At 41.4% G+C, this 13,554-nt stretch overlaps 1 protein-coding gene across 1 annotated transcript in view; it reads left to right on the top strand.

The window, feature by feature from the left end:
* Positions 1-13,554, top strand: part of spock2 (SPARC (osteonectin), cwcv and kazal like domains proteoglycan 2) — a 311,728-nt gene that overhangs the window by 223,230 nt on the left and 74,944 nt on the right. The window contains exon 3 of the mRNA XM_039772702.1: positions 5,381-5,426. Within this exon, the coding sequence (XP_039628636.1) occupies positions 5,381-5,426 (46 nt within the window). The remainder of the gene's footprint in view (positions 1-5,380; positions 5,427-13,554) is intronic.

Here is a 13,554-nt window from a genome sequence, read left to right on the forward strand (position 1 = left end):
CACTTTGAGGATCCACCGGGATGGATGTGCCTACTGCACTGTTTGATGAATGGTTCGATGTGGTGAAGCCAAATGCCAACAAACAAATAAATTTGTGGTGCTTTTATATTCAACCGTCGCATATTCCCCATTGTAATGACACAATACGTTTTAAAAGTCTCACATACCATCTTCTGTGCCATCTTTTTTTTTTTTGCACCTTCACAACAGCATCAGAATGTACAGCACTGTATTTGAGCCACAAAGAAAAACATTAAGAACATAGCGAAAAGGTGTATTTTGTGATTAAAGTGGAAATTTCAGCTTAAATCTTGAAATGTCCACTTTAATCTCGTAGTTTACTTTATCATTAAAGTAGACCATCGTAAACACCATCTTAAAACCAAACAAGTTGTTAAGTGCTACGAGCATCTGGGGCTTCCTCCTGACCTGACAGCAGCACCAAGCAGCAATCGATCACCACACCGAACATATTACATTTATGATATTTCAACTCTCTGCACATTTAGAATCCTTACATTTATACTTGATATCAATTTCATGATGAAATTCATTAATGTACGTATGTCACATTTTACAGATAAATCGTTAATTTGCTTAAATAATGAATACTGTCTGCGGTGGGTTGGCACCCTGCCCAGGATTGGTTCCTGCCTTGTGCCCTGTGTTGGCTGGGATTGGCTCCAGCAGACCCCCGTGACCCTGTGTTCGGATTCAGCGGGTTAGACGATGGATGGTTGGATGAATACTGTTAATAATTACACACATGGGGGTTACACAGTGGCTGAGCAGGGAGTCACGTCGCTGGTGTTCCCTGCCTGGAGTTTCCATGTTCTCCTGCTAGGTTGCCACAGTGTGTTCCGATTTCTTTCCAAAGATATGCAGATTTGGGTATTTGGTGATGCTAAAATAACGCTAGTGTATGTGAGAGCTTGTATTCATCTGATGCCCCTTCTACGGATTGTTTCTGCCTCATGCCCAATGCTAGCTGGAATGGGCACATCCCTGGATTGATGGATTTAATCATTAAACATCCTTTTCAGAGATATTGTGGCAAGGTGTCCTCGGAATTTAATGGATGTTTCAGGCAATTCACAACACAGCGAAGCCGAACCTGTTCTCACTGTTATAATATCTCACACTGCCACCTGGTGGAATCTTCTAGATTTATGTAATGTATGCGTGCAAGTATAAACAGTACAACACTTGCATAGCAGTAGCATCTGCTGGAGCACGTGTCGCGTCACGTGAAGTATAAACCTGGCCTAAGAGTGATCCTTGCTTATTTGTGGTAGCGTGTTTGGAGACTCTCTGGAAAAGAGAACAAGGAAAATGGATTAACGTTATCATAAGTGTCTGGAAACTGCCTGGATTTTGGGGTTTGTCTGGGGCGAAGGGTTTTCTTTCTTTTAAGTTATTTACATACTGTATTTGTGGGGATGTGGGGAAGGAAAGTTCGTTCACAAATTTGGTTGTGACGTATAGCGATATCGGCCGGGATGCATTATACAGTAGTATGTCTAAACAAATATCTAAAGGAAGTTAACATTGCTGCCTGACTGGAAATGCAAACATGCCATCACAAAATAGCTGAAGTGTTTTAACTATTGGATATCCAACGACCACAATGCTTATCTAAACTCTACTTGCTGTTTTTAGTGACACAATAGTTAAAATGACAGAAAGATATCATAGCAGACAAACGCATGGAGCCAAGTAGCGCAGTGGTCTACGTGTGTGTGCCTGTCTTTTCTGTCGCCATGCTCATTACAGGTAACCTTCAGTTGCCTTGTGCTACTGAGCTCCTGAATGAACAACAGCAATTTTTATTTTCTCTCAGCATCAAGTATTTTGTTTAGCATTATTTGCTCTGTCCCTGAAACCCCATGCATTTAAAGTACACAAACTGGAAAAGCTGGGGGCAGGTGTTTTAAGAAGACGTCCTCTGGGCATGGCTCTGTCAGTGGCAGATTTTGCCGCTAGTCACTACAAATGTTTTAATGGGTTATTCCAGACATGTTTTTGCGTTTGAAAGTCACATCTGGCCCCGCTAGACTGGTGTCAAGTTAATCGACATTACTAATGTGTATGACTCCTCACCCAGGGTTGGTTCTTGACTTGTACCCAATGCCGCTGGAGGAGGTATTCATCCTGAAAACCTTGAAAAGCAAGATGTAGATTTAATAATGGATAGGTGGATGTATTGTACTGTGGTTGCTTCCACTGTTGCCTCACAGAGCTACAAACTGGATTCTACTCTTGGACCGGTCAGAGTCTGCATGGCGTTTACATTTGTTCATAGCTGCCTTCCTTCTGATTGTAATGAACATAAAATTGGGTAAACGTAGGTTTGTTTGCAGAAACATACTACATTTTAGCAGCAAGTGAAGACCATGAGTAGCATGGTGTCACACTGGCAAGTGCTTATTCAGTCTTCTCTTGTAGAGTCTGCACATTCTTCCTGTGTCTTTCTGAATGTTCTTCTGGTGCTCGCATTACTCCCTCACATTCTAAAGATCTGTGTGCTGGGCAGGTTGGTTATGGTAAATATCCAAGTGTGAGCAAGAGTGTACTGGCACACTCATACACGTACAAACCCCACACAATCATGCTAGAAATCAAACCCTGGAGCACTGAGGAAGCAGTTATAATCACTGTGTTGGTGGTGAGAACTCCATAAGAAAATATAAAGCAACCACCCAGTTTACTAGGGCCCGCGTGGCTTCTTTAGGTATTTAGAGGCTAGAAGTGTATCCATTTACCTCTGACTCCATGGGCAGCTATAGCATTTTTTTCAGGGGATCTTTTACTCTTTACTGTTTACTCGTTTTCCTCCGTTGTCGAGTCCACCTACCTATCAGCCTGGTTATAATGTAGGTGCCCCACAGATAGGCCTTTTCACAGCTGTTAATAAATTGCAAGGAGCTGGGGGCAGGCACCTGCCAACTAAAATCTCCTGACTGCTTTATCACTGGCGAAGGGAAGCCCCATTCTAGATGTAGTGAAAAGAAAACGTCTCTTCCCATTGTCCTGCTATCCCTTTGCATAAGAATGCTACTCATCAGATTTCAGACAATTAGGTTTAATATTAAAAAAAAAAAGAAAATCATACAAGGTAACATTGTGACCGAAGTTGTGTATGTTCAGCATTTGTGTACGTACAGCACTTGTGCCCGGGCTCAGCCAACTGAATCATAAATGGGTGACAGAATTCGCCTTGAAAATGTTTCCTGACATTTCATCTCTCACCAAGTACAAAGCCTCCAGGATTTCAAAGTGCCAGAAATGACAACTCTGGTTATTTAGCAGACTTTTGATGTGCTGCTCTGATGGAAATTATCTATGCAGCACTTGTGCTCTTTGAATCTAATTAAATGCTTTGTGTCCGCCCATAAAAATTATAATTTGGCATTCAGCTTGACAGAAGAAAAGAACAAAAAATGTTTCGAAAAGTCTTTTAATAAATAAAGAGTATACTGGGACAGTTTTTATTCAAACAGCAGTATAAGACTTAAACGGCTAAAGAGCTTGCTTTATTCAGGTTTAATTAGTTAAATTGTAACATCTATAAAGCAAACATGTTGGAAATAGCTATGGATGTTAAGAAGACAAGAATGGCTTCTGTCTTGTCACCCTGGCTAACTTACTTCTTAATAAACACATTTAAATACAGATGACTTTAATGGGTACATCATTTTACTTATTAAATAGACTGGCTTTCAATAATAAAAACAGATTTGAAACTCAGTGAAGAAATCTCTTGTTTAAGTCCGTCATTACTGATTTTGCTTTGCTTTTCATAATAAATGGTTTTCTCAAAAGGCTAAGTATGAAAGGCACTATACAAAAGAAAAACTGATGTGAAACTGTTCCAATTGTCATTGTTTTCTGATTTCTTAGATAATCCCGTAGAAATAAAAGCACTATATAAAATAAAGTATGATATGAAATTGTGTGGTCTAAGTGGAATTTGTGTGCCCACTCAGTGTGCTTGTGAGCTTTCCTCTTGTTGCTCCAGTTTCCTTTCCACATCCCAGCCAGACGTGCCAGTTAAGTTATCCAGATTGCTCCCATGTATATGTGAAACTGAGGTCTGTGATGGACTGGCACTCAGTCTAGGGTCGATTCCTGGATCAGCTGTTGCCCATTTGTAACGTTCCGAGTTGGCCAAGAAGTAATCTTTTGGACCCAGACTGTCGATAATCCTAAACCGAGTTGAGGCAGCACAATGAAGACACTTACACAAGAGAGCTAGTGTAACATTGTGCCAAGTGCTTTTATTTATGTAAGTCAGTCTTGGGTTCAAATCCCCAAAGTGGCAAGTGTACAAATCCATTAAATAAATAATGGCAAAATAAAATGCTCATGTGCTAGCTAAAAACCAATAAATAATTAAAATCCACTAGGGAAACCAGGTCCCCTGTGATGATCATTAATCCTTTCCTGGCGTCTCAATCTATGCCTCCCCAGCTCAACCCAACAGACAGATACACCGGCAGCTGCGGTCGCTCTCTCCTGACTCCCGTCCTGCAAACCTCTGCCTAAACGCATGGAGCTGGACCTCTGTCATCTTTTATTCTCCCTCAGTGCTTTTTGGATCCCTGAGGGGCTTCAATCCCAGTCCCTGCTCCAACAAATGTGCTCAACAGGGACACCCCCTCAGAGTGCCATGCCTTTGCTCCACACAGGGGTCTGACCATGCTGACTCCTCACTTCCACTTTTCTTTCCAAAGCCTCCACTTTCTCTTCCTTTTTGAACTACATTTGCTGGTGCAGGCAGCGTAATCACAAACGCCAGGGCACTAATGAGGCAATTGGCTGCTGCGCACTTTCACACGTGAATATTTAATCAACACCCCACATACGCCCCAGAGCCGCTCTGCTTTGGTAACGCTCACCTACGCAACACCTCCAGCAAAAATGTACTGCATTATCCTAAAACTTGCACTGCCGCGGACCTCTCATTATCACATCATCCACGTCTCTGATTTGGATTATGTTTGCCAATATTGTGTTATGAAGAGTAAATTTTATAATTAGCTGTGTAAAATCATTAAAGGCTACTGATAATGACTTTCTACCTACTTTGTTTTACCATATGGGAGAATCAATGTGCCATATTGCTGCCATAAGGGTCTAGCATAATAAGACTGGACTGTTGTCTGTGTGGAGTTTGCATGTTCTCCCAGTTTCTGCTCCTGCTATTCCAAATTTCCTCCTACATCCCCATCATAGTTTAACTGGTGGCCTCATGTGAATGTGACAGTGACTGCGGAGGCTTGTGTGTGACTGCTCTACGATGGAGTGGCTTCTGCCTTAAATGTGATGCCCAGCACTGGGCCTGGAAATGTAAAGTTATGTTATTTCTCATTTTTTTCAGGATGATTATATCCGAACCTGGGATGACAAACAGAGTTCAGATGAAAGTAAGTGTTTTCCAGTTTATCATTTATGATGCATTCAAAATTTTAAAATGTAAAAAAAAGTGTCTCGGAATCAGGAGGTAACTTCCATGCTCGGCTTTCAGAACTCGTCAGTTTTGTTTTTACAGTATGTTCTGACCTCATGGGGAAATCAAGGCTGAAACATGAAATAAACAAGAGATATGATTAAAAAAATATACATATATTGTGGACACACTTGGCTGCAAATGGTTACTTTGCATTAACAAACTTCCTTTTCTTGAGAGCATTAGCAGCATAAAGTGTGGTGTATGGGAAAGGTTTGTTATGGAGACTGAGGCTAATAAAAGATAACTAGAGGTGCCAGTTTCTTCAAAGTCTATAAAAACAAGAATTGCTATCACATCCATTCTCCTATAAACCCTGCAGAATTCCATAAACCAAAGTGCTTGTATGTATTTTCCCTTGTGTTCATTTGAATATGTGTGTATGAGCAAGGAACTTCAAAATGCCTAAATACATCAATAAAACTGGGCTTTTATGTTTTTAGTAATCAATATCTCTTACAAACATCAAATCTCCAGATACCTCTTCATTGATATAATCTCTCCTAAGTATCTTTAAAGAAGTCAACGTGTAAAACTTACTTTGTTATGCCTGTCTTCCTGTGCCTTGCTCTCTCTCCCTTATTGGTATTTACCTTATCAAACAAAAGGTTTCATTGAAAGTTAAACTGGGGGAAGTTTAATAAGGACATAAAAACAGAGTCAGGATCCATTCATTAAAACCAGTGCATCCTTCTATATTCACATGTCTGCTGCTCAGCCTTAACAGTCCACTCGGCAGCAGCAGTTGCCTCTTCAGTCTGCCATGATCCTGCCTTGCCTCCCGATTTTAGCCTCATCCTCTCTTTCAGCATCAGCACAGCATGTCTTTCTACTTCATCTCCTCAGCTCACCCTTCTCAGTTCTTACAGACAGGCTGAGTTGCCGATGGCCGCAATCCCTCTCTGTGGCTCTCATCCCAGCCACCTCAGGCAGGACCCGCTGAGGCACTCAGAAACAGACCTTCATTGCCCTGCCTCCTGATGTAGGTCCTGTAAGACTCCCTGAGCACTTGCTTATACCCACTCCTCAAGAATGTTCAGCAGGAGCAACTCACCCTGCAGCATCCTTCCTCTTGCCCCATCACAGGGTCACCACCACTCTTTCTTCCTTCCACCCTGCTGGTTTGTACTCCCAAAACCTTCTCTCTGTCTTTCTCTCAAACCTCCCAGATCTAACCATCTCAGGCTCCTTATAACCTATCATGGGTGAGGGTGGACACAGTGGTTGTATCTGTATGTGAATGTGAATTAGTCAGTTTCCTTATTAAACACCCCAGGGCCACATGAGTATGTTACTACATGTACCCACACCCCCTGAACCTGAGCACACTGTTGTTTAAAAACTTGCTTCTTTCATCTCAGTACAGTATCGACACCAATCTAAGGCTTTACTGGAACTGCGTTATGTCCACTCTTTTGTATGGATCAGAATGCAGGCAGATATCAAAAGGAGTCATTTCCAAACTGTCAACTTTCTACACCAGTAGTCTGAGAAGAACATTCTTCAAATTTTCTGGCCACAAACCATCTCAAATCAGGAGCTGCTCACCAGATTCAAGCAAGAGAGCATGGATACCATCATCAAAAGAAGATGGAGATGGATTGGACACACCATCAGCAGACAGCAAGACTTCATCACAAGAACAGCTCTCCACTGGACACCAGAAGGCAAACATAAGAGAAGCAGTCCAAAGAACACCTGGAGGCAAACTGTGGAAAAACAAATGAAGGCCATGGACCACAGCTGGAGCACCATACACAAGCTTTGATATATAACATAAGTGGAAGAACTTTATTGCTGCCCTCCATGCCAGTTGGCATAGCAGGCAGTAGTAGTAGTAGAAACATAGGACACAGTTGGTCATTCAGACACTGCTGTCAACCCATGGAATACCCATGTCCAAAAATGAAGAGTTTCAGTTACCCCTTTTAGGTAAAATAAACAGATGTACAGTGGTGCATAATAAGAACAAATTAGCTAGTAGGCTGAATAGGAGTGGGTCAAGCTCTGTAGAGTGGTCACAGCTTTAGATCTTCCTTCTGGGGGCTTCTTGGTTTTATAGACCCTGGAAGTCCCTCTTGGCAGGGACACCCTCATTAGGCGTCTTCTCAGAGCTGTGGGTGGAAAAATAGACAATACCATCAGCAATAGTGTCCCCTCATGTCCCAGAGTGGTAGTGCTTACCTCTTATGAGCCTGGAATGTGACCCTCTGACACACATATGTGACACAACAAAAGATGTTACTAAATGCAAGACGGGCACAATATGACACTCAGCAAGGTTAGTTCTGCCAGTCACGGCTCACCAGGCAGACACCCAAGAAGTTGCTGCAGTGCAGGCACCATGAGCCACTTGCTGTTTTGTTTTTAGACATTATTTTTGATGGTCGTCTACTAGAAAACAAATAAAATGTTAGCTAGTAAACATGTTGTACCTAAAAGAATCCCCATGGTCACAGGTACTGTACTAGAACTTTATATTTCTATGACAAAAATGTTCTGAGATTTTTTTATCTAGCTCTTTTATGTAAGGAAGACAAAACTTTCAAATAAGATTGTGGCGCCAGAGAGTGACAACATGTTGAGTGTTGATTAGGACATACATATAAGAATTTCACTGTACTCTGACTATGTGACAGTAATAACCATATATGCTTATAATGCAAAACAAATTCATATAAGAGAAGTTGTAGACCAGCTTGAGCATTTATTTTTCATGTTTAGGATCGGTTTAATCAAGGAATTTTTCCTTTAATTTATTTTTTGTACAGTATTCTTCTAGGCTTTGCTTTTGTAAAGTCAGTAAACCTATACAGTAAGTGAGTCTACAGGCAGTGGCATTATGTTGACTGAAGCCTCTGGCCCTTATGGAGTCGTCCATCAGGCCTAGCTTAGCCTTGATCCCTAGGATCAACCAGTGTCATTGATAAACAATGAAAGCACTTGGGGAGTATAGTTTTTTAGTTAAGTGAGGGTCAAAATAAAATGGAAAAAAGGGCTGGATAAATCTGACAAGGCTGTGTTTCATATCTGACAGGCCATTGACACCAAGATGTAATATTTGAGAAGCTGATCTAGAGGACAATGACAGTTTGTGAGCCAGAGCTGATAGTTTGTTACTGGGGTGCATTGCAGAATTTGGAATATTCAGCTGAACATTTCCTTGTCTGTCATGGGATGATTCTTGGGGAAATCCCAAGGTTATTTCTCAGATGTCCTGATTTTCTGAACTTGCTTATATTAGTACCTGGCAAGATGCGTGTGACAAATAAGATGGAAACCAGTTCTGTGTGGGCCATCAGTACACCACTGGGCACACTCACCCACTCAGCATAATGACAAAATGATTGAACCTGCAGAAAAAAGGCAGTATTTAGAAAGTGAGAAATAACTGGGAGATGTACAGTGGAATCAGACCACTTCATTTTTTGCTTGCTGTATAGTTTTATAGAATTAATATTAAACAGATAAATTTGCCCATTTTGCTCCCAAGTCTATGTTCAATAGCCCATAATGACAAAGTGAAAACATGTTTTCAGAAAGCAAATGTATTCAAAATCAAAAACTGAAATTTGTCATTCATACAAGTATTCAGACCCTTAATTCAGTACATCGTAACATCCAATTTGGCAAAAATTAGAGCTTTCAGATTTCTTGGGTAAGTCTCTATAGGCATTGCACACCTGGACTTGGGCAGTTCATGGCAGATGCTCTCAAGCTCCATTAGGCAGGAGGGGAAGAATCTGTAAACTGCCATCTTAAGGTCTTTCCTTGGATGTTCTATGGAACTTAAGTTGAGGCTTTAGATGTGCCACTCAAGGAGAGTCAGAGATTTTTCCCAGAGCAACTCCAGCATTACCTTGGCTGTGTGCTTCAAGTCATTGTGCTGAAGGGTTAATCGTCAGGCCAGTCTAAAGGGTTGCATGCTTCATATAATAGTAGAGATGGCTTCAGGCAGCTGATGAGAAGTGCATAGTCTTCATCAGACATAGTGCTTGGAATTCTACCCAGAGAGTTCAGTTTTGTCTCATTAGACCAGGGAATCTTTTTCCTCATGCTACCAGAGTCCTTTAAATGAGGTTTGGTAAATTCCGAATGGTAGTTCTTCTGACAGGTTTGCCCGTCTCAGCAGAAGACTTCTGAAGCTCTGTTAGAGTGACTATTGGGCACCCTGACCAAGACACTTTTTGCCTGGTAGATCTATTTATTTGGAGGGCCAACTATAAGAAGAGTTCTGTTGGTTCCAAACGTCTTCCATTTAACAATTAGAGAGGCCGCTGTAATCCTGGGAACACTCAAACCTTCAGAAATGAATTTCAATCTTAATTTTGTTGATTAAAAACTAAGAAGAAAAATGCTCGTCAATGACATTTTTTCAGTGATGAAAATGTAACGAAAACTAAATAAAAATGTGACTTTAATGACGAAAACTAAGATGAATGCTTTTAAAATCATTGTTGACAAAAACTAAACAAAATGAAAATGTTACAGATAGATGATTTGGGTGGTGAGCGATGTGAAGCTCTTTGCACATCTCTGTTACAAATGACATTGCACACCAAATAACGAGCTTGAATGCTGTGGTGCAATTTTAAAAATTTGTAATTGCAATGCTTGTAATGGGATAACACTAAGTTTGGGTGCCATCAGGAAATCATCATGTCAGCTAGAATCCCGCTCCACTCTACTCTGCTATGTCGGCCAACGTGTTTCTCGGGCAAAAAAAGCGGTCAGACATATGGACCAACTTTGATCAAAAATAAAATTCAGAGTATGCCACGTGGAATGAAGCTCATGGGAAAGAACACCACAAACCTAAAGAATCATTTAGAGGCGTGCCATCCTGAGATTCATGCCAAGGTATGTAATGTTATCTGGGTGGCGACTTGCCCAATGCCAATACTGTTATCTCTGGCTCTCGTTCACTCTGCTAATACAAATGCGTCAAGTGCGAATGGGGAAAACGTGCATATCAATGAAAAAAAGCCAACACACAGACACACACAGGATTTTGTTCTTGCCCAGTTGTATTCCTTTATGAGTTAGTTAAGAAACAGATTTATGCAGTTTTGAGTGCACAATCAGATGCGCTCAGCCTCAGATGTGAGTTGTAACTGTTTAGCTTGTAGTGTCATGCATTTGTTACAGCAGATGAAATTATGGGGGGATTAATTGGTTTTAATACAGGGTCCTACACAGACCCAAATAAGGTACAGAAGCTTTGCAGTCTTTCTTTGATTGTAATGAGTACATCTACACCATCTACACATCTACTCATCTGTGCATCCATCTGTTTTGTAACTGGTGGATACAGTTCAGGGTTGCAGGTGACGCCGCCTTGCACGCATCCACTTACACAAACAGGTACAGTGGCAGTGACGACAACAGCCATAGCAATTAAACATCAAGGCAAGTTTCAAACAAAGTGGCTATTGGCTTGTCTACATCACTGATGAAATGCAGATGCTCCATTTGCTAATACTGTACTAACATAAAATGTAGTTAAGATTTCAGTGCTTGAGGCACATCTACCAATTAATACAATATGTTTGGGTACAGTACGGCAAAACTGCATTGCTTCATTGATGAATACAAATCTGAAGACACTAAATGTGTATTTGTTTGGTTTTTGAGGGCAAACTAATGTAAGAACGTAGTAAAAGCACTGATGTCATGTACTAGAATGGCACATTAGTGAATGTAATAGTTATGATTAATTGACAGGTAACTTTTGTAATTGTGGATTTGCACACATCCAGGCTAAGCAATAACAAAGTCTGATCACTCATGTTAGACACTTTGGAGACAGCACAGCAAAGTCTCTTTTACAAGAGTTCTGAAATATTGGAAAAATATATCATGTAAAAAATATGACTCATCCATTAAATGTTACTCTTTAGTGAGTTTTTTTAACAAGCAAATTGTGTAAATGTATATTTTACAATAGCAAATGGTGCAAACCTAACAGATTTATTCTCAGACAAACCAGTGTGACGATGTGGGTTCTGCTGCATGCTCCCATCCGCTGTTCGGGAGTCCTTGAACCCAACACCGTCAATAGATATAACCGAGGTGAGCTAGACAGTGAGGCAATCATATTTGACAAGGGGATGATGTAAAAAAGTGCAAAGTGCTTTTATTTAAAATCCAACAAAACAAAAACAAAGTGTCCACAATGAGCAGTGATTCAAAACTGGTCAATAAAGTCTTCTTCAAATAAATAATTCATAAAAGAACAAACGTGGAGATTAAAAACAGTACAAAAAAAAAACCAATCCTTTAAAACCAGAGGTTAAAATGTTGCTGGAAGCATTCTTAAAACCAATAAGCCCGGTGCTCTTCTACGCTAGCGTCTCACCTGTTTCTCCCGGTTGGGCTTTGCAACAGGCGAAACGCTCTCTCTGCAGCTGCCCTTTCTCTCATACACACAGGTCTGGAGACCTCCTGATCCTGGCTTCAGTCTGGCACTTATCCCAGGCCCGAGACTTGGACTCCTTGGGTTCCAGGACGCCCACAGCAAGGACTTCACCTCCAAGCCTCCCGACTCCCGCCACCTCCCCGGCCTTACGCGGACAGTCTCTCCTTCTTTGGTCACTCCCGCTACATGATCGCTCAGCAGGAGCAACTTCTACTTCAACTCCTGGGTGTCAGCCTAACACCCAGGCTTCCATGCAGCTGCCCGCGAGCGCTCGTTCACGCGCTCGTCCACACGCACCATCTCTCCCTCCTGCTTTCTCCAGTCACCTCCGTCTTTCTCTATCTTCCTTGTTCCTTTTTTTTCCTCCATTTTTCGTTCGTTCTCTTTGTTCCTCTGTTCTTTCTCCTTTTACTCTGTTCTCTTTTTTTCATTCTCCTAGCCGACTCGCGCTTCTTTATATTGAGGGGGGCGGGGCCATAGCAGCTGCAGCACATTAGCCACAGGAACAAGCACAGTTGTGGGCAGTCCCTTCACCTGTGCACTAGGTGAGAAACACCCACACCACAGATCGCCCTGTGGCTTGCTATGGCCACCACACCTCCTCACTAAGCCGCCACGAGTGCGGTGATTATTTATTTAAATAAAAACGGCCTTTGCTGAGCGAGCTGTGGACCCATAACACCACAACCAGATTGTAAAAGTATTTGTTACAAAAACAGCTTTTAAGGGTACAGTGGTGTGAAAAACTATTTGCCCCCTTCCTGATTTCTTATTCTTTTGCATGTTTGTCACACAAAATGTTTCTGATCATCAAACACATTTAACCATTAGTCAAATATAACACAAGTAAACACAAAATTAAGTTTTTAAATGATGGTTTTTATTATTTAGGGAGAAAAAAAATCCAAACCTACATGGCCCTGTGTGAAAAAGTAATTGCCCCCTGAACCTAATAACAGGTTGGGCCACCCTTAGCAGCAATAACTGCAATCAAGCGTTTGATAACTTGCAATGAGTCTTTTACAGCGCTCTGGAGAAATTTTGGCCCACTCATCTTTGCAGAATTGTTGTAATTCAGCTTTATTTGAGGGTTTTCTAGCATGAACCGCCTTTTTAAGGTCATGCCATAGCATCTCAATTGGATTCAGGTCAGGACTTTGACTAGGCCACTCCAAAGTCTTCATTTTGTTTTTCTTCAGCCATTCAGAGGTGGATTTGCTGGTGTGTTTTGGGTCATTGTCCTGTTGCAGCACCCAAGATCGCTTCAGCTTGAGTTGACGAACAGATGGCCGGACATTCTCCTTCAGGATTTTTTGGTAGACAGTAGAATTCATGGTTCCATCTATCACAGCAAGCCTTCCAGGTCCTGAAGCAGCAAAACAATCCCAGACCATCACACTACCACCACCATATTTTACTGTTGGTATGATGTTCTTTTTCTAAAATGCTGTGTTCCTTTTACGCCAGATGTAACGGGACATTTGCCTTCCAAAAAGTTCAACTTTTGTCTCATCAGTCCACAAGGTATTTTCCCAAAAGTCTTGGCAATCATTGAGATGTTTCTTAGCAAAATTGAGACGAGCCCTAATGTTCTTTTTGCTTAACAGTGGTTTGCGTCTTGGAAATC

This window comes from Polypterus senegalus, chromosome 1 (assembly GCF_016835505.1).
Source record: "Polypterus senegalus isolate Bchr_013 chromosome 1, ASM1683550v1, whole genome shotgun sequence".
Lineage (NCBI taxonomy): Eukaryota > Metazoa > Chordata > Cladistia > Polypteriformes > Polypteridae > Polypterus > Polypterus senegalus.